Here is a 25,780-nt window from a genome sequence, read left to right as displayed (position 1 = left end):
TCTGACTCGTAACTGATGTTATTCCTATATCTGACTCGTAACTGGTGTTATTCCTTTATCTGACTCGTAACTGATGTTATTCCTAAATCTGACTCGTAACTGATGTTATTCCTAAATCTGACTTGTAACTGATGTTATTCCTAAATCTGACTCGTAACTGATGTTATTCCTATATCTGACCCGTAACTGATGTTATTCCTACATCGGACTCGTAACTGATGTTATTCCTATATCTGACTCGTAACTGATGTTATTCCTAAATCTTGACTTGTAGCTGATGTTATTCCTCAATCTGACTCGTTACTGATGTTATTCCTACATCTGACTCGTAACTGATGTTATTCCTAAATCTGACTCGTTACTGATGTTTTATCTTCTGACTCGTAACTGATGTTATTCCTAAATCTGACTTGTAACTGATGTTATTCCTAAATCTGACTTGTAACTGATTTTATTCCTACATCTGACTCGTAACTGATGTTATTCATAAATCGGACTCGTAACTGATGTTTTTCATAAATCGGACTCGTTACTGATGTTATTCCTACATCGGACTCGTAACTGATGTTATTCCTAAATCTGACTGGTAACTGATGTTATTCCTAAATCTGACTCGTTACTGATGTTTTATCTTCTGACTCGTAACTGATGTTATTCCTAAATCTGACTTGTAACTGATGTTATTCCTAAATCTGACTTGTAACTGATTTTATTCCTACATCTGACTCGTAACTGATGTTATTCATAAATCGGACTCGTAACTGATGTTTTTCATAAATCGGACTCGTTACTGATGTTATTCCTACATCGGACTCGTAACTGATGTTATTCCTCAATCTGACTCGCTACTGATGTTATTCCTCAATCTGACTCGTTACTGATGTTATTCCTACATCTGACACGCTACTGATGGTATTCCTATATCGGACTCGTAACTGATGTTTTATCTTCTGACTCGTAACTGATATTATTCCTAAATCTAACTCGTAACTGATGCCATTCCTATATCGGACTCGTAACTGATGTTATTTCTACATCTGACTTGTAACTGATGTTTTTCATAAATCGGACTCGTAACTGATGTTTTTCATAAATCGGACTCGTAACTGATGTTATTCCTACATCTGACTCGTAACTGATGTTATTCCTATATCTGACTCGTAACTGATGTTATTCCTACATCTGACTCGTAACTGATGTTATTCCTATATCTGACTCGTAACTGATGTTATTCCTAAATCTGACTCGTAACTGATGTTATTCCTAAATCTGACTCGTAACTGATGTTATTTCTACATCTGACCCGTAACTGATGTTATTCCTATATCTGACCCGTAACTGATGTTATTCCTACATCGGACTCGTAACTGATGTTATTCCTATATCTGACTCGTAACTGATGTTATTCCTATATCTGACTTGTAACTGATGTTATTCCTAAATCTGACTCGTAACTGATGTTATTCCTCAATCTGACTCGTTACTGATGTTATTCCTACATCTGACTCATAACTGATGTTATTCCTATATCTGACTCGTAACTGATGTTATTCCTAAATCTGACTTGTAACTGATGTTATTCCTAAATCTGACTTGTAACTGATGTTATTCCTAAATCGGACTCGTAACTGATGTTATTCCTAAATCTTGACTCGTAACTGATGTTATTCCTATATCTGACTCGTAACTGATGTTATTCCTAAATCTGACTCGTTACTGATGTTTTATCTTCTGACTCGTAACTGATGTTATTCCTACATCTGACTCGTAACTGATGTTATTCCTAAATCTGACTCGTTACTGATGTTTTATCTTCTGACTCGTAACTGATGTTATTCCTAAATCTGACTTGTAACTGATGTTATTCCTAAATCCGACTTGTAACTGATTTTATTCCTACATCTGACTCGTAACTGATGTTATTCATAAATCAGACTCGTAACTGATGTTTTTCATAAATCTGACTCGTAACTGATGTTATTCCTATATCTGACTTGTAACTTATGTTATTCCTATATCTGACTCGTAACTGATATTATTCCTACATCTGACTCGTTACTGATGTTATTCATAAATCTGACTCGTAACTGATATTATTCCTACATCAGACTCGTAGCGGATGTTATGTCTACACCTGAATCGCAGGTGATGCTATTTTAGAATCAGTGACGGTTTTAGAAAGACAATTGCTGCCCCATTTCAGGATTCATAAGAGGCGACCAAATTTTGGATCTTTTGTTTTCTCTTCTCTTTAAGGTATTTTCTTACTGAGGTAGCAGTGTACAGAAAATATGCCATATTCTGAAAAATAAGGCACATGTTTTAGCTATGTAAACATAGCCAGTTAACCCTACACATTACCTATACTAAACTATATATATATATTGTAATCTATACACCATTTGCAATGTTAATACAGCTGTGAAGGTAAGATTTTTTTGTTTTTCAGATCTGTGAAAACCAAACCATGGTAACCACTTAAAAAAAAAATAAAAAATTGCAAAATATCATGATATCTGACCCAAAATGACACAATTCCCTACACATTTTTTCCCTGAAACCTATTTGAAGTTAAATATCTCTATCTTAAAGACAGATTTAATCTTGTTCTGACATATGTTCATCATTAAGTTACATTCTGTTTTTCGTTGTAGGCAAAACTAATTTTCCAATGAAAATACTTATGGAAAATACGGATACTTATAATCCGGAACCCATTTTTGTTCCAAACAAATGTGTAGCCTGTATAAACTACTTCATAATAAATATACCAATTATAGTGTACATTTATTTTTTCATTTTTATGCATATCATACTACAGGAGTTATTTGCTTAACAATAAAGTCGCCCACGGCCAGGCTGTTCTACTGTAGTGTGCTACCTCAGGTCTCCCAGGACACGATGTCGCTATTGGCCTATAGATGAGCTATCGCCCCTGTGAGGAAGACTTTGGGTACTGTCCCCTGGCCGGGTCATACAAGAGTCTATAACAATGGTAGTATGTTCTTCATTGCACTCGCATTACGGCATTTTGGGGAGCGGGACGAGTGGATCGTCCGTTGTCTGTATAATGTGGCCGGGTGGGGTGTCCTGCTGGGTGTCTTCGACAGTATACTTCAGTGAGGTAGCACTGTGATGTCGGCATTAGTTCTGTGCTAATACAAGCATAGAAGAGGTCGTACTTAAATTATCTTGCCTGTTGATTGGTCGCTTTTTAAACGGAAGAAACAACTGTTGAACGCAATTCCATTTATATTGTAATGTGCTGATATATTCTGTGTCTGTTGTACAATAATCAATATCTCAGTCCTGACTGAATTCAAATCTCGTAACAGCCTGTCTGATATGTATATACATAATGTATTAATATACAATATATCTGCATGCATTCGATTTTTACTTTACAAATGAAAATATATATGCATGCGCGAACTTTATGAGGGATCGCAACGCAATGAAAGACGTTCTAGGTAAGTGTAAATAACTTATTTTGGGTCGCCAGGGCCGACATTGAATTTCTTGACAGATTATTGGTTTCTGATCAACGATACTGTATTCTTCGAGTCAACATTGCCGTATCCGTGTACAGATGATGTTTGGTTCCCGCGGCTGATATTAAATTTCTAGTGATATGTTTTGTTCCCATGGCTGCTATTAAATTTCTAGTGATATGTTTTGTTCCCATGGCTGGTATTAAATTTCTAGCGATGATGTTGGGTTCCCATGGCTGACACAAGGTTTCTAGGGATAATGTTGGGTTTCCGCGGCTGACATTAGGTTTCTAGGGATAATGTTTGGTTTCCGCGGCTGACACAAGGTTTTTAGTGATGATGTTGGGTTCCCATGGCCGACATTAGGTTTCTAGAGATGATGCTGGGTTCCCATGGCCGACATTAGGTTTCTAGAGATGATGTTGGGTTCCCATGGCTGACATTAGTTTTCTAGAGATGATGTTGGGTTCCCATGGCTGACACAAGGTTTCTAGGGATAATGTTGGGTTTCCACGGCTGACATTAGGTTGCTAGAGATGATGTTGGGTTCCCATGGCTGACACAAGGTTTCTAGGGATAATGTTGGGTTTCCACGGCTGACATTAGGTTTCTAGAGCTGATGTTGGGTTCCCATGGCTGACATTAGGTTTTTAGTGATGATGTTGGGTTCCCATGGCCGACATTAGGTTTTTAGTGATGATGTTGGGTTCCCATGGCCGACATTAGGTTTTTAGTGATGATGTTGGGTTCCCATGGCCGACATTAGGTTTCTAGAGATGATGTTGGGTTCCCAGGGCTGACATTAGGTTTCTAGAGATGATGTTTGGTTTCCGCGACTGACATTAGGTTTCTAGAGATGATGTTGGGTTCCCATGGCTGACACAAGGTTTCTAGGGATAATGTTGGGTTTCCACGGCTGACATTAGGTTTCTAGAGATGATGTTGGGTTCCCATGGCTGACACAAGGTTTCTAGGGATAATGTTGGGTTTCCACGGCTGACATTAGGTTTCTAGAGCTGATGTTGGGTTCCCATGGCCGACATTAGGTTTTTAGTGATGATGTTGGGTTCCCATGGCCGACATTAGGTTTTTAGTGATGATGTTGGGTTCCCATGGCCGACATTAGGTTTCTAGAGATGATGTTGGGTTCCCATGGCTGACATTAGGTTTCTAGAGATGATGTTGGGTTCCCAGGGCTGATATTAGGTTTCTAGAGATGATGTTTGGTTTTCGCGGCTGATATTAGGTTTCTAGAGATGATGTTGGGTTCCCAGGGCTGACATTAGGTTTCTAGAGATGATGTTTGGTTTCCGCGGCTGATATTAAATTTCTAAGGATGATGTTTGGTTAATAGTACCAGGACAAACTAAGGGCTTTCATTGTATTTATTTTTTATTATCCATGTGGTATTATCATCTGGAAGAGATAGGTAACCGTTATTTTAAATGACATTGTCATCGGTCCTACATCGTGTTCCATTGCATTATGTAGAACAATAACAACACATACATTTATTGTACACAAAACGCACGTTTTGTAAACAAACAAAGAAAATCTTCAAACGATCTGTATTAAATCATCTTTACTGCAAAAAGTTTGTATTTTACATCTGGGGATTTCTTTTGCGGGATTCTACCGGAATGTACTATCGATGATTTGTGTTTTTACGGAAATGTAATACATATAAAAAAAAAGACGAAAAAGAAAATTGTGTAGTCTTCACTGCTGCTGATACAGCGTCCGTTTTGTTCAAGGACATAAAATAAATGTGAATTTAATCGTCGTAATACCCGCAGGCTATCTACCAGTGCGGGTTATCTAAAACTGATTTTACCAAAGATTTTAAATACATTATTTTGCATCGCGTGGGCTATACACCGGTGTTAGGAAATTACTGTATTCATAGACAATAGCTCTACGTTACATTGTACTGGACTGTAGATATGGCGTTGTCGATAATGATCTACGTCACGTCCGGTTAGACATTTAAATGGTTAGTATTTTGGACAGCTCTTCCTGTAAAAAATATATACAAAAGGCGTTAAAACCTAATACAAGATCAGCTTTAAACAAGTGGTCCATTGACATTTAGGTCTCATGAGTTCTTATAAAAATACAGATACACTGTACTATTTTGTCTTTAAAACATTCACAAAATAGCATTTAAATTGTCAAAAAAAACAACAAAACCACTTTAACTAAAACATATAAACAAAAAACAAAAACAAAGTGTACCCCAAAGTTATGAAATTCGCAATGACAGTAAAGTAACTGAACAACTTTCCATATAGAAAGATTATTTTATCCTATCTGGGTGTTGAGAAGAATATTTTTTCAAAGCCCCGTAGTCGAACCACTGGGGGTCAGTCTGGTCCGATATGTGAACCCCATCAAACTGTCATCCCCTACTGATAATTCTGACCAGGTCTGAATTCATTCCAATGGAAATTAAACAACGTTGGTCAAAAAAGTGAGTTTGCTATACATTGTACTAATATAATCTTTAGTAAAGTTTACCCTCTCCGCAACAATAACGTAATACCCCAGGATCACGGAATTCACAATTTCGGTAAAGCACCTTAAGACATTTACAGCTTGGAAGAGTATCTGATTCTACCATGTACGGGTCATAAGAGGATAAGATGTTAAAATTTCAGTCAATATGGTCCTTTTTGCAAATGTCAATTTTTACGGACGCACGGCGACGAGACAGACAAGATGGGATTAGATTAGGTCAGTTCTTCTCGGGTAACTAAACATCTCTTGAATGCAAATATAACTACCCAATGGCTGTCTGTGTTGCCAATATAAATACAAATTGTAATCGTATGACATATATATATATATAGCTATGCCATCCTAACTGACGCCGCCACCTAGATAGCATTTATATCGACAGCAAAAACGATAACTCTACACAGAAAACCGACAGTATTAATACTTGAAATTCAAGTTCATTTATCTTAATAAGATAACCAGTATATTCCAATTATATATTTAGTCACGTCTAACACAATAGTAATATTAACCTCAGCAGTATAACAAGCTCTGGTTAATCAGAATCGTGCCCCCAAACCACTCTCCTCGTAAACACCCATTAGACTGGGTCCATTTCCAAATCTTCTGTTTCCGATTTTCTGCTGTTTTTTCTGTATTGGTAGACATTTCCAGTAAGTAGAATCAGAGCACCAAGAAAGTTGATAGCAGCTGATACATAAAACCCCACAGCAAAGGAGTCCAAATTGTCTTTCAGGAAGCCTGCAAATAATCAAAACGACTGTAAAACGCTGATGAAAGAACAGAGCATTAGTTGTAGAAAGTAGGATGTTACATAAATTATACAATTCTTTGTCAGTTAGGTAACCTAATTATTTTAATTTCTTATGTTTTACTGGGGTTTTTTTTTTTCGTTTTTTTCTCTCCAAATTATTAATTATGAACGGCCCTTTTGGACCACTAGTTCAGACCACCTGTGTGGCTTTAATATTTAGGGTTGAATCGGTCACTAGGGCCACCGCTATTACATGTGTATAATTAATAATTACGACACATCCGTGTTATGTTTATTGTTTTGTTGCTATACATGTATTTATACTGATGGGTTGTATGGCCTAAAGGTAAATAAAAAATTGAAAATTGAAATTGTCTATTTCTGGTGCCGTGCTAATGTGTCCTGGTGTGACATTCCAGTATGATGACACTACAAAAGTGTCCATCAGTTGAACGTTAACATGTCTTCGTGAAATACATCCATGAACGTCAACATGTCTTCGTGAGAGACATCTGTGAATGTCAACATGTTTTCATGACAGACATATTTGAACGTCAACATATTTTCTTGACAGACATGTGTGAACGTCAACATGTCTCCGTGAAAAACATCTGTGAATATCAACATGTTTTCACGAGAGACATCTGTGAATGTTAACATGTCTTATAAACTGTTGTGGTGTGACAATAACTAGTGTATCAAAGCGTGGTATAGAAGTATAGAGTATTAACACCCATATGTCTTACATACACAGGCAGCCTACTATCACAAACATTTATATGTGTTATGTACGTTTTCATAAAATGTAAGTTCGATTCCTTCTGCCGGAATCGCTCTCGGCGTTCCCAGGAAACTCACCTGTAAACGGGGGGCCAATAAGAGTACCAAATCCCTGGAAACATATCAGGATCCCGAAAGAGCTCGTCAAGGCACCAGGCCCTAAAATGTCAGCGAGTATCACAGATTTCTGAGACGAATAAGTACCAATAAGTAGTCCATACATTGCTGCGACAGCCGACAACTCGGTTAACGTGGTAACATATGCCAGTGCGAAGGTCAGTGTGGACAACAGGAACAACGCACTGTTATATACCAACATGCGGAACCTCTTCACCCGTTCCATGTCCAGCACGACACCAGACGCCAGGCGACCAACCGTATCGAAAATACCAGCTATGGACAGGACGTACGCTCCCTGAAGACCCGTCAGGCCGATCGCAGAGGCAAGTGATGGAATAAACACAAGAACGGAATTAAAGGCAAGAGCTAAAAACAACACTGCAACACACAAGGCAGTGAAAGTCGGATTTCTTAGAAGACTACAGTCAATGAGCTTTTTCTTAGTATGTTGATGAGAGTGTTTAACAGTACTTTTATGAGAACATAATGTACATTTTATAATTCCCATCATAGAAAACTTCGGTTTTTCGGGTACACTTTTTAGGACTGGGTTAGAGTTCAGTTCTTCGTCGCTATGGGAACTCACTCCCTTTGTGGTATTTCTGAAATAACAATAAATGGCTGACAGTTAAACAGCTACAATTTTTCTAAATATTTTTGTGCAGCAAATAAGGGAAGATATTTAAGTATCAAAATATGGAAACACGTGCTTTACTTACGAGTCTGTAGTCATGCGCAGACACAGTGCGCGGTATTTGCTGAGTGGCATGTACAAGGCGCCAGCTACACAAAGCTGTAGAGAGAGTCCGGACAGAATCATCATGGAGCCCGTGAATCGCAATTCTTTGAACAGACGATTAATCGCAGGAGGTAAAAAGAGGGTCCCTACCCCTCCACCAGCTGTCGCCAGACCTACGGCCAGGCCACGTTTCTTCTTAAAATACTGACCAACGATCACCAACCCCGGGGTGTAGGCCAGGGACTTGCCCAAACCTATACAATGAATGAATTCAAGAATGCGCAAGTTTTGGTTTTATTTGTTTAAAGTTCTATCAACAGCTAAGGTCATTTAAGTACGGAGAAAACAGAGACCTAGTTCATCATTTTCACGTTAGGCTTATTGATGACGTGTGATCATTAAATAAAAATAATAGACTTTATTGACCATGTCGATCGCACGTGACACTGTAGATCTAGATAGAAATCAAGGGTACGACAGACTCTTCAGCATCAGCTACTCAACCCGATCTTTACTTATAAAGTAACCAGCAGTGAGAGCTTGTATTGAATTCCCTAAATTTTGATTTTCCATTTCTAGACAGTAACCTTCCTGCTTTGACTAACCATAGTGTTTAAACTTCCTAGTCGATTCGATATTCCAGGGTTCTCGTCATCATGATTTCCGCGTCAGATGTCGACCACTGAAGGAAATATTAATAACACAAAGTTTCGAGAGATACAGATTGATGAACACCACGGGGAAGTGTTACGGTCGCCATCATGGTCCCATATGGAGATGTTTTATTTCCTTGTGCGATAGGAAGTCAGTCAGCTATGTTTGTTGATGTGCCTGTGGTTCTGTTGTCATCACCTTAATTCTAATTTTGATAGTGTGACGTAACCCCGATAATGACGCTTACCCTTCTCGAACACGTGGTCCTTGTACTTTTTCAAGGGTCTTCATACAAATACGTTTTTGTTTTGTTCGTATTTCCCCGTGTTCTATCGAGTTATAATGTCGTTGTTCAGCTCACATTGTGAGAATAGTGATGATGATACTATATTTGCAATAAATATTCAACATCTTGTTTATTTGTCCACGCACAAAAATGCTTCTCTGCGAGATTACGTGTAAAATACAAAACATAAAGTCACATGATGCTTCCTTACCACAGAAAAGTCCATAGCTGCAGTATAGAAAGGCGATGCTCGGTCCGAATCCGCTAACAAACACACCGATAGACACCAACAGACCTCCTACAATCACCACGGACCGACAGCTGTATTTGTTACTAAGGATGCTAGCTACCGGGCCTGTAACACACATACATTGTCACTGTAACACACATACATTATCACTGTAACACACATACATTGTCACTGTAACACACATACATTGTCACTGTAACACACATACATTGTCACTGTAACACACATACGTTGTCATCTCATGTTTAATCAAATCCAAAAAATGGCTAAATCACGCTTCACATAACAGGGACTTAGCACGATTTCCCAACCCCGGTCTATATATGTACTATAGTATCGATACTTGTATGTATAGACCATGGATGGGTGTTCGTTCCAAGTCCCTGTGCTTTACGGCTGATATTTAGATTGGAACGTCATTATACACTGTACATGTGTATTATGAATGCCGCCACACGGTTGTCTTTTGAGATTCGTCTGTTTAATAGAAAATTAATTAACAATGTATGAGTGTGTGATAAATAGAGTCCCAGATCAATGTTATTTCAGTGTAGGATTTATTGAATCCGTGAATTCTGTCTACCGTAATAGTTATAACATTTTCGGTAGCAAACAGTGGCTGTATGAGCGTCTTATGAACAAATATTCATAAAATGGTTAACTAGTACATGATTATAGTATATGGCTGTATGGACGTATATGTACAAATATTATAGGACTGTACATGATTATGATATAGACGAGGACTCCACGGTACGAAGTACGTACCAAACAAAAGGCGAAGCGTTGCGCTAAGGGAGATAACCCAAGCTGTGGATGCTGCTCCCGAACCAAACCTTTCTTGGAGTTCGAGAAGAATTACGCCGCCAGACCTCTCCAGTCCACCTAAACAAAGAAAGGGAATGTGTCCAAGTCGGGAATCCATGTTTTACATTAATACATTGTATAGTTTCTAATTATATCGAATTATACATGCTTTTATCCGACTAGATCTGCAAGGTCGTGAGGGAGATAACGAAGTCAACTCAGAACTCATTCCGCTAACTAGTATCAAATCGTGTTTATGTATACATTAGACATATTTGGCACGTGATCTTAGAAACTTACATTGTATAACCAGAACCTTATCACATTTATCATGTGTAGAATTTTTGTTATGACAGACCATTAGGACAACAGTACAGAAGTACAGTTTACAGTCGATCTATTTATAGATCTATTTATAGATCGTCAGTAAGTGGGTCTTATTAAAACAGATCTCATACTGTAGTATGTCTGAAAGAGAGAAATAAAATCTGAATCTACTATAGTAGTTACATGTAAAATGTTCTCACACTCGGACCTACTTCACCTAGCTAAAGGACTCTGGCTAATTATCATAAGATCCTCTAAGATTGTTAGGAGTTACTCAGTCAACGCTACCGTAGGGGCTCGACACGTTATTATGACCCAGAATAAAAAAAAAGTGATTCAGGGATCAGAATCTGGGACATATATTGTCAACACGTACCCAGTGCTCTACGTCAACGAACCGTACAAAGATGCTTACAGAATATCTACAACAGGGGATATCCCACACCACAATACTCACTAGTGACGAAATGAGCAAGGGCACAACCTATCACACACCACCATCCCCAGCCCCCGTCCGGGACTAGCTCCTCCTCTTCGGTACTTCCCTCGGAAGGTGGTCGGCCTTCCCTAGGGACCTCCAGGAGTTGTGTTAGGTGATCAGCACTTCCTTCCTCGTCCGTGCCCCCGGACTTCGCAACGGGAGAATACTGGTCCGGGTCGCGTCCTTGAGACTTGTCCGGGTCGCGTCCTTGAGACTTGCCCGGGTCGCGTCCTTGAGACTTGTCCGGGTCGCGTCCTTGAGAGACCTTAACGTCTCCATCATTTTCCATTGAATGTAACTCCACACTGTTAAAACATCAATGTAATTAAACAAGATTAAAATATCAAACAGGCCACGTGTAAGATATCATATTTACAATTCATTATTACAATGATGCCTTGCTATCTGTTTGCCTCTATAATGTATGTTTCCTAATCTTTTCAATTCTCTTAAATTATTTATATTTAGTCAAACTAAAACTTTGAAAACAGATGGCTCATACAATAATCAGAATAACAGATGGTTTAGCTTATACAATTATCAGAATGAAAGATGGCTTATACAATTATCAGAATAACAGATGGCTTATACAATTATCAGAATAACAGATGGCTTATACAATAATCAGAATAACAGATGGCTCATACAATAATCAGAATAACAGATGGCTTATACAATAATCAGAATAACAGATGGCTTATACAATTATCAGAATGAAAGATGGCTTATACAATAATCAGAACATACAATTATCAGAATAACAGATGGCTTATACAATAATCAGAATAACAGATGGCTTATACAATTATCAGAATGAAAGATGTCTTATACAATAATCAGAATAACAGATGGTTTATACAATTATCAGAATGAAAGATGGCTTATACAATAATCAGAACATACAATTATCAGAATAACAGATGGCTTATACAATAATCAGAATAACAGATGGCTTATACAATTATCAGAATAACAGATGGCTTATACAATTATCAGAATAACAGATGGCTTATACAATAATCAGAATAACAGATGGTTTATACAATTATCAGAATGACAGATGGCTTATACAATTATCAGAATAACAGATGGCTTATACAATAATCAGAATGACAGATGGCTTATACAATAATCAGAATAACAGATGGTTTATACAATTATCAGAATAACAGATGGCTTATACAATTATCAGAATAAAAGATGGCTTATACAATAATCAGAACATACAATAATCAGAATAACAGATGGCTTATACAATAATCAGAATAACAGATGGCTTATATAATAATCAGAATAACAGATGGCTTATACAAGAATCAGAATAAAAGATGGCTTATACAATAATCAGAACATACAATTATCAGAATAACAGATGGCTTATACAATAATCAGAATAACAGATGACTTATACAATAATCAGAATAACAGATGGCTTATACAATAATCAGAACATACAATTATCAGAATAACAGATGGCTTATACAATATTCAGAACATACAATAATCAGAATAACAGATGGCTTATACAATTATCAGAATAACAGATGGCTTATACAATATTCAGAACATACAATTATCAGAATGACAGATGGCTTATACAATTATCAGAATAACAGATGGCTTATACAATATTCAGTACATACAATAATCAGAATAACAGATGGCTTATACAATAATCAGAATAACAGATGGCTTATACAATAATCAGAATAACAGATGGCTTATACAATTATCAGAATAACAGATGGCTTATACAATAATCAGAATAAAAGATGGCTTATACAATAATCAGAATAACAGATGGCTTATACAATAATCAGAACATACAATTATCAGAATAACAGATGGCTTATACAATAATCAGAATAACAGATGGCTTATATAATAATCAGAATAACAGATGGCTTATACAATTATCAGAATAAAAGATGGCTTATACAATAATCAGAACATACAATAATCAGAATAACAGATGGCTTATACAATTATCAGAATAACAGATGGCTTATACAATAATCAGAATAACAGATGGCTTATACAATAATCAGAATAACAGATGGCTTATACAATTATCAGAACATACAATTATCAGAATAACAGAATCAGTTTTCGTGTCGTTGAAAGCTTGGTTCAGCTTGTTTGATTGATGACACTTGATTGCCATTTCTGTAAGAGGAATGGTTACATCTCTATGTGTGTTCACATACTGGTTGCGCATTGATTTCTTTATGTTTCCAATCATTATATATCACTGTAGATTATATACACACAAATTGTTCCTTCTAGTTTTATGTAGAGTTCATTAATCACAGATGTGTGTTAATCGATTTCCTCCTTAATTCTGAGTGTCGAGGACATGTAAATAGAAAGTGAAATTAATTCTCAGTCTCACTTTGGTCACAGATATTACAATGTACATGTATATTATTCGGTTTTAATAGCTCTTTAGAGATAATGTTGATATGTTATAAAATGTACCTACTATAAATAAAGTTTGAATTTAATTAAATTGGGCAATTCCATTTCTGTCGATTTCTGGAGCAATAATCACAATTCTACGTTGCTAAGCTACATAACGGATTTAGCTACCGTGTATACAAGCTACACACTTACATTCAATCTACAAATTTGTTTATATATTTTTTACATCATCTGTAGTGGCACTGATTTCTTACCCTGCCGGAAAGCAATGTAGGTAGGGTATTCGTTCTAGCAAGTGAATACCTCAAAAGTATGACGATATCGCTTCCTGTGACGTCAATACACCAATTTGTTAATGCTCGCCCAGAGTGTACTTATACATATTACGTGATATCTTAGCTGAAGTGTTAACCTACTTAATGCACCTTCAGTGATATTTCTGATCCGCCATCTTGAGAGGACTATTTCCCTACACAATACTGAGGCCAACAGTGGAAAAAAGTTACACTGACTGATAAGAGATCAACAGTAAACTTTACTGTTTACTTTTAATGAAATAATCGTGTCGATGATCAACACAAAATAGCTTTACTTGTAACAATTCAAGTAGATAATTTGATATTTTCATAAGAGCTGAACTCAACCCGATTCACCAAACAGTCTCACCAGGTTTTATCAAATAAACAAATTAATAACATCAAATAAACAAATAAATGATTACAAAGCAATAATAATAAACAAATAATACCAAATAAACAAAAACATAATAACAAATAAGAAATAGCAGTTACACTCATAATACAAAGAGGATATTGAATGATTGTCCGTATAATATAACATATACATATCACTGGCAAAAATGTAGTAAATCTGTATCACGCCACTTACCGTTGTTGTAACCCGAACGCTCCTGATGTGTTATCGAGTTTACACAAAAACGTTATATGGCTATTTACATTGTCCTAAACAATACAAAAAATAAAAGCTCGGATACTGCGGTCATGTTTGTCGGATTTGACATAAGACTCGAAATCCGGTACAGTGCTGTCATCTACCGGATCTCTACTGTTCCTTCCCGGACTGTTGTCTGTTTGTAAGCTGACCTACAAACAATTAGGTGTGATAACCATTGTCTAATAACAAACAAAATAAGATGTAATGACCCATTGTCTGGTAACAAACAATATGGGGTGTAATGACCCACTGTCTGGTAACAAACAATACGGGGTGTAATGACTCACTGTCTAATAACAAACAAAATAAGATATAATGACCCACTGTCTGGTACCAAACAAAATTAGATGTAATGACCCACTGTCTGGTAACAAACAATATGGGGTGTGATGACCCACTGTCTGGTAACAAACAAAATAAGTTGTAATGACCCACTGTCTGGTAACAAACAATATGGGGTGTAATGACCCACTGTCTGGTAACAAACAATATGGGGTGTAATGACTCACTGTCTGGTAACAAACAATATGGTGTGTAATGACCCACTGTCTGGTAACAAACAATATGGGGTGTAATGACCCACTGTCTGGTAACAAACAATATGGGGTGTAATGACCCACTGTCTGGTAACAAACAAAATTAGATGTAATAACCCACTGTCTGGTAACAAACAATATGGAGTGTAATGACCCACTGTCTGGTAACAAACAAAATTAGATGTAATGACCCATTGTCTGGTAACAAACAATATGGGGTGTGATGACCCACTGTCTGGTAACAAACAAAATTAGATGTAATGACCCACTGTCTGGTAACAAACAATATGGGGTGTAATGACCCACTGTCTGGTAACAAACAATATGGGGTGTAATGACCCACTGTCTGGTAACAAACAAAATTAGGTGTAATGACCCACTGTCTGGTAACAAACAATATGGGGTGTAATGACCCACTGTCTGGTAACAAACAATATGGGGTGTAATGACCGACTGTCTGGTAACAAACAATACGGGGTGTAATGACCCACTGTCTGGTAACAAACAATATGGGGTGTAATGATCCACTGTCTGGTAACAAACAATATTAGGTGTAATGACACACTGTCTGGTAACAAACAATATTAGGTGTAATGACCCACTGTCTGGTAACAAACAATATGAGGTGTAATGACCCATTGTCTGGTAACAAACAATATGGGGTGTAATGACCCACTGTCTGGTAACAAACAATATGGGGTGTGATGACCCACTGTCTGGTAACAAACAATATGGGGTGTAATGACCCACTGTCTGGTAACAAACAATATGGGGTGTAATGACCCACTGTCTGGTAACAAACAATATTAGGTGTAATGTCCCAATGCCTGGTAACAAACAATATGGGGTGTGATGACCCACTGTCTGGTAACAAACAATATGGGGTGTAATGACCTACTGTCCGGTAACAAACAATATGGGGTGTAATGACCCACTGTCTGGTAACAAACAATATGGGGTGTAATGACCCACTGTCTGGTAACAAACAATATGGGGTGTAATGACCCACTGTCTGGTAACAAACAAAATTAGGTGTAATGACCCACTGTCTGGTAACAAACAATATGGGGTGTAATGACCCACTGTCTGGTAACAAACAATATGGGGTGTAATGACCCACTGTCTGGTAACAAACAATATGGGGTGTAATGACCCACTGTCTGGTAACAAACAATATGGGGTGTAATGACCTACTGTCCGGTAACAAACAATATGGGGTGTAATGACCCACTGTCTGGTAACAAACAATATGGGGTGTAATGACCCACTGTCTGGTAACAAACAATATGGGGTGTAATGACCCACTGTCTGGTAACAAACAAAATTAGGTGTAATGACCCACTGTCTGGTAACAAACAATATGGGGTGTAATGACCCACTGTCTGGTAACAAACAATATGGGGTGTAATGACCCACTGTCTGGTAACAATCAAAATTAGGTGTAATGACCCACTGTCTGGTAACAAACAATATGGGGTGTGATGACCCACTGTCTGGTAACAAACAATATGGGGTGTAATGACCCACTGTCTGGTAACAAACAATACGGGGTGTAATGACCCACTGTCTGGTAACAAACAATATGGGGTGTAATGATCCACTGTCTGGTAACAAACAATATTAGGTGTAATGACACACTGTCTGGTAACAAACAATATGGTGTAATGACCCACTGTCTGGTAACAAACAATATGGGATGTAATGACCCACTGTCTGGTAACAAACAATATTAGGTGTAATGACACACTGTCTGGTAACAAACAAAATTGGATGTAATGACCCACTGTCTGGTAACAAACAATATGGGGTGTAATAACCCACTGTCTGGTAACAAACAATATGGGGTGTAATGACCCACTGTCTGGTAACAAACAATATGGGGTGTAATGACCCACTGTCTGGTAACAAACAATACGGGGTGTAATGACCCACTGTCTGGTAACAAACAATACGGGGTGTAATGACCCACTGTCTGGTAACAAACAATATGGGGTGTAATGACCCACTGTCTGGTAACAAACAATACGGGGTGTAATGACCCACTGTCTGGTAACAAACAATATGGGGTGTAATGACCCACTGTCTGGTAACAAACAATATTAGGTGTAATGACCCACTGTCTGGTAACAAACAATACGGGGTGTAATGACCACTGTCTGGTAACAAACAATAGGGGGTGTAATGACCACTGTCTGGTACCATCTTAATCGATCACCAATTGTAGTTGATTTACCGTTGATGGATTGATGTTATCGGTCATGGTATATAGTATATATCGAACTGCATTGCACTTAGTATTATGGTCCAAACTTGAGACCATAATTCACAATTTTGTTGACCCTTGGCAATTTTAAGGTTTCTACAAAATTTCCTTGAAATATCTTGAGGGGGTTTTGAGTGAATGCTTGTAAGTTATTATTATATATATACACGTGTATTGTGTAAGTATTATTTTGTGACATTTAACATATGTTGCTTTCGCAGTTAAACAATCGTAGCCGCGGTCAGGCGGTACACCTAGAAGTACAGTGCTGTACCGGCATCACACTATCAGGCCAGCAATGTTTTAGTTTTCACGTGAAATTCGATACATGTCAAGCATGTACAGTAAACAGCATGGGATTATTAGAACTAGTAATGACAGCATTATACCGACTATAAACCTCTATTAAATTTCAGCGGTAATTGATATCAAAGTACAAACACATACACTTATATTAAGGCCGCACGTACATAAGACACTTGATAAGAGTTTCGCCCCTCACAATAGACTTTCGGTGCGTTCCGGTACCATGATGTGATCGATTCCGTGACCTGAAGGGAGTTCGTAGCGGAGTCAGTTGTGACTGGTGAATCTTGCTTTATGCTTGTAGGCTTCCGTCGGTGATCAGGTAAATCTATGTCAGTCGATCATACAGCAGGTATTTATTTGATATCTTATGTGTGTACCGTTTTGACACGCCGATATGGTATAAGGTGATTTTGTTAGCTGTGTAAACGTACGACAGTACTACATACCTTAAACGACCTCTGTCCCTCCTTTCTTCGTCAACGAATCAGTTGTGTAGCCGGAACGTCCGAACTGTTCAGCATCACTGACTGGTATGGGAGAGGTTTCATAAAATTTGCCACATCACGTAAACTCCAACATGGAGTTACTCCCTTGCTCCACAAACACTGGCTCGGTCTGTACTGTCGGCGTGTTTTCATATTTAGCCTATTTTACACCGTACGCACGCATAATGTATAAATGATACCATATTTGTGTTGACCTGTGCTAACTCGGATACGTAAATAGACTGTTTCTCTTTGCGGACGTCAAAAGTGGTCGTCAGAATATTATTAAACTTGAACCTCTGTACCATTAGAAAATGTATTCAGCTCTGTATCGGACATGTATGTACATACGTATACATGTGTAGGGCGAGTGTTACGTGAAAGGCTAATATATAGGTTTATTGTAAGATAAGGCATATACACTACAGAAAACAATGTTAAATTGATACTACTAAGAGTAAATCGAGAGTGCACGTTGATAACGATGAATACCCTGATACTGTCTCTGAAATAAGCCAGTTATACATTTGTACCTATGGTAAAGAGAGTAAACTACTACTAACGATGTCGAAGATGACAATGCTACTAACAATGTCAAGCGTCACACTGATACAAGCAATGTTAAACGTCCCATTCCTACTCACCATATCAAACATAACATTCCCTTCACAATGTCAAACGTCATACTACTTCAATCAATTTCAAATATACATTGCTACTAACAATGTCAAACTTAACACTGCTTCTTACAATGTCAAAAGTAACATTTCTTCATCAATGTCGGACATCACTCTGCTACTTACAATGCCAACCGTCACACTGCTACTAACATTGTCAAACGTCACACTGCTACTTACAATGCCAACCGTCACAATGCTACTAACAATGTCAAACGTCACACATGTACTAACAATGTCAAACGTCACACATGTACTAACAATGTCAAACGTCACACATGTACTAACAATGTCAAACATTACACTGGTACTAACAATGTCAAACGTTACACTGCTACTAAAAATATCAAACGTCACACTGCTACTAACAATGTCAAACGTCACACTGCTACTAACGAGGTCAACCGTCACACATGTACTAACAATGTCAACCGTCACACATGTACTAACAATGTCAAACGTCACACTGGTACTAACAATGTCAAACGTCACACTGCTACTAACAATGTCAAACGTCACACATGTACTAAAAATGTCAACCGTCACACATGTACTAACAATGTCAAACGTCACACTGGTACTAACAATGTCAAACGTCACACTGCTACTAACAATGGCAAACGTCACACTGCTACTAACGAGGTCAACCGTCACACTGGTACTATAACAATGTCAACCGTCACACTGGTACTAACGAGGTCAACCGTCACACTGGTACTATAACAATGTCAACCGTCACACTGGTACTAACAATGTCAAACGTCACACTGCTACTAACAATGTCAAACGTCACACTGCTACTAACAATGTCAAACGTCACACATGTACTAACAATGTCAAACGTTACACTGCTACTAACAATGTCAAACGTCACACATGTACTAACAATGTCAAACGTCACACCGGTACTAACAATGTCAAACGTCACACATGTACTAACAATGTCAAACGTCACACTGGTACTAACTATGTCAAACGTTACACTGCTACTAACAATGTCAAACGTCACACATGTACTAACAATGTCAAACGTCACACTGCTACTAACGAGGTCAGCCGTCACACTGGTACTAACAATGTCAAACGTCACACTGGTACTAACAATGTCAAACGTCACACTGGTACTAACAATGTCAAACGTTACACTGCTACTAAAAATATCAAACGTCACACATGTACTAACAATGCCAAGCGTCACACTGCTACTAACGAGGTCAGCCGTCACACTGGTACTAACAATGTCAAACGTCACACATGTACTAACAAAGTCGACCGTCACACTGGTACTAACAATGTCAAACGTCACACATGTACTAACAATGTCAAACGTCACACATGTACTAAAAATGTCAACCGTCACACATGTACTAACAATGTCAACCGTCACACTGGTACTAACAATGTCAAACGTCACACTGCTACTAACAATGTCAACCGTCACACATGTACTAACAATGCCAAGCGTCACACTGCTACTAACAATGTCAAACGTCACACATGTACTAACAATGTCAAACGTCACACATGTACTAACAATGTCAAACGTCACATATGTACTAACAATGTCAAACATTACACTGGTACTAACAATGTCAAACGTTACACTGCTACTAAAAATATCAAACGTCACACTGCTACTAACAATGTCAAACGTCACACTGCTACTTACGAGGTCAACCGTCACACATGTACTAACAATGTCAACCGTCACACATGTACTAACAATGTCAAACGTCACACTGGTACTAACAATGTCAAACGTCACACTGCTACTAACAATGTCAAACGTCACACATGTACTAAAAATGTCAACCGTCACACATGTACTAACAATGTCAAACGTCACACTGGTACTAACAATGTCAAACGCCACACTGCTACTAACAATGGCAAACGTCACACTGCTACTAACGAGGTCAACCGTCACACTGGTACTATAACAATGTCAACCGTCACACTGGTACTAACGAGGTCAACCGTCACACTGGTACTATAACAATGTCAACCGTCACACTGATACAAGCAATGTTAAACGTCACATTCCTACTCACCATATCAAACATAACATTCCCTTCACAATGTCAAACGTCATACTACCATCTATTGCAAATTTACATTCCTACTAACGATGTCAAACTTAACACTGCTTCTTACAATGTCAAAAGTCACATTTTTTTCATCAATGTCAGACATCACTCTGCTACTGACAATGTCAACCGTCACACTGCTACTAAAGATGTCAAACGTCACACTGCTGCTAAAGATGTCAAACGTCACACTGCTACTAACGATGTCAACCGTCACACTGCTACTAACGATGTCAACCGTCACACTGCTACCAACGATGTCAAACGTCACACTAATACTAACAATGTCAAACGTTACACTGCTACTAACGAGGTCAAACGTCACACTAATACTAACATTGTCAAACGTCACACTGCTACTAACGATGTCAACCGTCACACTGCCACTAACAATGTCAACCGTCACACTGCTACTAACAATGTCAAACGTCACACATGTACTAAAAATGTCAACCGTCACACATGTACTAACAATGTCAAACGTCACACTGGTACTAACAATGTCAAACGCCACACTGCTACTAACAATGGCAAACGTCACACTGCTACTAACGAGGTCAACCGTCACACTGGTACTATAACAATGTCAACCGTCACACTGGTACTAACGAGGTCAACCGTCACACTGGTACTATAACAATGTCAACCGTCACACTGGTACTAACAATGTCAAACGTCACACTGGTACTAACAATGTCAAACGTTACACTGCTACTAACAATGTCAAACGTCACACATGTACTAACAATGTCAAACGTCACACTGCTACTAACGAGGTCAGCCGTCACACTGGTACTAACAATGTCAAACGTCACACTGGTACTAACAATGTCAAACGTCACACTGGTACTAACAATGTCAAACGTTACCTGCTACTAACAATGTCAAACGTCACACATGTACTAACAATGCCAAGCGTCACACTGCTACTAACGAGGTCAGCCGTCACACTGGTACTAACAATGTCAAACGTCACACATGTACTAACAAAGTCGACCGTCACACTGGTACTAACAATGTCAAACGTCACACATGTACTAACAATGTCAAACGTCACACATGTACTAAAAATGTCAACCGTCACACATGTACTAACAATGTCAACCGTCACACTGGTACTAACAATGTCAAACGTCACACTGCTACTAACGATGCTAACTGTCACACTGCTACTAACGATGTTAACTGTCACTGCTACTAACAATGTCAAACGTCACACTGCTACTAACAATGTCAAACGTTACACTGCTACTAACAATGTCAAACGTCACACTGGTACTAACGAAGTTAACTGTCACACTGCTACTAACGATGTAAACCGTCACACTGCTACTAACAATGTCAAACGTTACACTGCTACTAACGATGTAAACCGTCACACTGCTACTAACAATGTCAAACATCACACTGCTACTAACGATGTTAACTGTCACACTGCTACTAACAATGTCAAACGTTACACTGCTACTAACAATGTCAAACGTCACACTGCTACTAACGATGTTTACTGTCACTGCTACTAACAATGTCAAACGTCACACTGCTACTAACGATGTTAACTGTCACACTGCTACTAACAATGTCAAACGTTACACTGCTACTAACAATGTCAAACATCACACTGCTACTAACGATGTTAACTGTCACACTGCTACTAACAATGTCAAACGTTACACTGCTACTAACAATGTCAAACGTCACACTGCTACTAACGATGTTAACTGTCACTGCTACTAACAATGTCAAACGTCACTCTGCTACTAACGATGTTAACTGTCACTGCTACTAACAATGTCAAACGTCACACTGCTACTAACAATGTCAAACATCACACTGCTACTAACGATGTTAACTGTCACACTGCTACTAACAATGTCAAACGTCACACTGCTACTAACAATGTCAAACGTCACACTGCTACTAACGATGTTAACTGTCACTGCTACTAACAATGTCAAACGTCACACTGCTACTAACGATGTTAACTGTCACTGCTACTAACAATGTCAAACGTTACACTGCTACTAACAATGTTAACTGTCACACTGCTACTAACGATGTTAACTGTTACACTGTTACTAACAGTGTCAAACGTCACACTGCTACTAACGATGTTAACTGTCACACTGCTACTAACGATGTTAACTGTCACACTGCTACTAACAGTGTCAAACGTCACACTGCTACTAACGAGGTCAACCGTCACACTGCTACTAACGATGTTAACTGTCACTGCTACTAACAATGTCAAACGTCACACTGCTACTAACGATGTTAACTGTCACTGCTACTAACAATGTCAAACGTTACACTGCTACTAACAATGTTAACTGTCACACTGCTACTAACGATGTTAACTGTTACACTGTTACTAACAGTGTCAAACGTCACACTGCTACTAACGATGTTAACTGTCACACTGCTACTAACGATGTCAAACGTCACACTGCTACTAACGATGTTAACCGTCACACTGCTACTAACAATGTCAAACGTCACACTGCTACTAACGAGGTCAACTGTCACACTGCTACTAACGATGTTAACTGTTACACCGCTACTAACGAGGTCAAATGTCACACTGCTTCAACGATGTCAAAGGTCACATTACTACTAACGATAATAAACTTCACTCTGCTACTTACAATGTCAAGCGTCACACTGATACAAGCAATGTTAAACGTCACATTCCTACTCACCATATCAAACATAACATTCCCTTCACAATGTCAAACGTCATACTACCATCTATTGCAAATTTACATTCCTACTAACGATGTCAAACTTAACACTGCTTCTTACAATGTCAAAAGTCACATTTTTTTCATCAATGTCAGACATCACTCTGCTACTGACAATGTCAACCGTCACACTGCTACTAAAGATGTCAAACGTCACACTGCTGCTAAAGATGTCAAACGTCACACTGCTACTAACGATGTCAACCGTCACACTGCTACTAACGATGTCAACCGTCACACTGCTACCAACGATGTCAAACGTCACACTAATACTAACAATGTCAAACGTTACACTGCTACTAACGAGGTCAAACGTCACACTAATACTAACATTGTCAAACGTCACACTGCTACTAACGATGTCAACCGTCACACTGCCACTAACAATGTCAACCGTCACACTGCTACTAACAATGTCAAACGTCACACATGTACTAAAAATGTCAACCGTCACACATGTACTAACAATGTCAAACGTCACACTGGTACTAACAATGTCAAACGCCACACTGCTACTAACAATGGCAAACGTCACACTGCTACTAACGAGGTCAACCGTCACACTGGTACTATAACAATGTCAACCGTCACACTGGTACTAACGAGGTCAACCGTCACACTGGTACTATAACAATGTCAACCGTCACACTGGTACTAACAATGTCAAACGTCACACTGGTACTAACAATGTCAAACGTTACACTGCTACTAACAATGTCAAACGTCACACATGTACTAACAATGTCAAACGTCACACTGCTACTAACGAGGTCAGCCGTCACACTGGTACTAACAATGTCAAACGTCACACTGGTACTAACAATGTCAAACGTCACACTGGTACTAACAATGTCAAACGTTACCTGCTACTAACAATGTCAAACGTCACACATGTACTAACAATGCCAAGCGTCACACTGCTACTAACGAGGTCAGCCGTCACACTGGTACTAACAATGTCAAACGTCACACATGTACTAACAAAGTCGACCGTCACACTGGTACTAACAATGTCAAACGTCACACATGTACTAACAATGTCAAACGTCACACATGTACTAAAAATGTCAACCGTCACACATGTACTAACAATGTCAACCGTCACACTGGTACTAACAATGTCAAACGTCACACTGCTACTAACGATGCTAACTGTCACACTGCTACTAACGATGTTAACTGTCACTGCTACTAACAATGTCAAACGTCACACTGCTACTAACAATGTCAAACGTTACACTGCTACTAACAATGTCAAACGTCACACTGGTACTAACGATGTTAACTGTCACACTGCTACTAACGATGTAAACCGTCACACTGCTACTAACAATGTCAAACGTTACACTGCTACTAACGATGTAAACCGTCACACTGCTACTAACAATGTCAAACATCACACTGCTACTAACGATGTTAACTGTCACACTGCTACTAACAATGTCAAACGTTACACTGCTACTAACAATGTCAAACGTCACACTGCTACTAACGATGTTTACTGTCACTGCTACTAACAATGTCAAACGTCACACTGCTACTAACGATGTTAACTGTCACACTGCTACTAACAATGTCAAACGTTACACTGCTACTAACAATGTCAAACATCACACTGCTACTAACGATGTTAACTGTCACACTGCTACTAACAATGTCAAACGTTACACTGCTACTAACAATGTCAAACGTCACACTGCTACTAACGATGTTAACTGTCACTGCTACTAACAATGTCAAACGTCACTCTGCTACTAACGATGTTAACTGTCACTACTACTAACAATGTCAAACGTCACACTGCTACTAACAATGTCAAACATCACACTGCTACTAACGATGTTAACTGTCACACTGCTACTAACAATGTCAAACGTCACACTGCTACTAACAATGTCAAACGTCACACTGCTACTAACGATGTTAACTGTCACTGCTACTAACAATGTCAAACGTCACACTGCTACTAACGATGTTAACTGTCACTGCTACTAACAATGTCAAACGTTACACTGCTACTAACAATGTTAACTGTCACACTGCTACTAACGATGTTAACTGTTACACTGTTACTAACAGTGTCAAACGTCACACTGCTACT

The 25,780-nt window shown here is 38.5% G+C and overlaps 2 protein-coding genes across 4 annotated transcripts in view; one reads left to right on the top strand and one right to left on the bottom strand.

Annotated features, from left to right (window-relative positions):
- Positions 1-5,055: 5,055 nt before the first annotated feature.
- Positions 5,056-18,430, bottom strand: LOC117318631 (monocarboxylate transporter 12-like). Of its 3 annotated transcripts, XM_033873596.1 has the most exons (9): positions 18,136-18,430; positions 14,516-14,730; positions 11,183-11,511; positions 10,360-10,476; positions 9,553-9,696; positions 8,382-8,655; positions 7,621-8,264; positions 6,521-6,749; positions 5,056-5,507 (listed from the first exon to the last, which is right to left on the bottom strand). In XM_033873596.1, exons 3-8 carry the CDS (start codon positions 11,493-11,495, stop codon positions 6,589-6,591), a joined length of 1,653 nt encoding a protein of 550 aa, XP_033729487.1. In that variant the 5' UTR covers positions 11,496-11,511; positions 14,516-14,730; positions 18,136-18,430; the 3' UTR covers positions 5,056-5,507; positions 6,521-6,588. The 3 variants fall into 3 exon arrangements, with proteins under 3 accessions (XP_033729487.1, XP_033729492.1, XP_033729500.1); XM_033873601.1 differs by lacking the exon at positions 14,516-14,730 and having other exon boundaries at positions 11,183-11,512; XM_033873609.1 differs by lacking the exons at positions 9,553-9,696; positions 14,516-14,730 and having other exon boundaries at positions 18,136-18,429.
- Positions 17,868-25,780, top strand: part of LOC117318653 (hercynylcysteine sulfoxide lyase-like) — a 31,417-nt gene continuing 23,504 nt past the window's right edge. Inside the window, exon 1 of the mRNA XM_033873618.1 lies at positions 17,868-18,008. The gene's annotated coding sequence lies outside the window, so the exon portion shown is untranslated. The remainder of the gene's footprint in view (positions 18,009-25,780) is intronic.

Source organism: Pecten maximus, chromosome 2 (genome assembly GCF_902652985.1).
Source record: "Pecten maximus chromosome 2, xPecMax1.1, whole genome shotgun sequence".
NCBI classification, from domain to species: domain Eukaryota; kingdom Metazoa; phylum Mollusca; class Bivalvia; order Pectinida; family Pectinidae; genus Pecten; species Pecten maximus.
The sequence above is the reverse complement of the archived record's forward strand: the minus strand, read 5'-3'. Positions and strand labels throughout refer to the sequence as shown.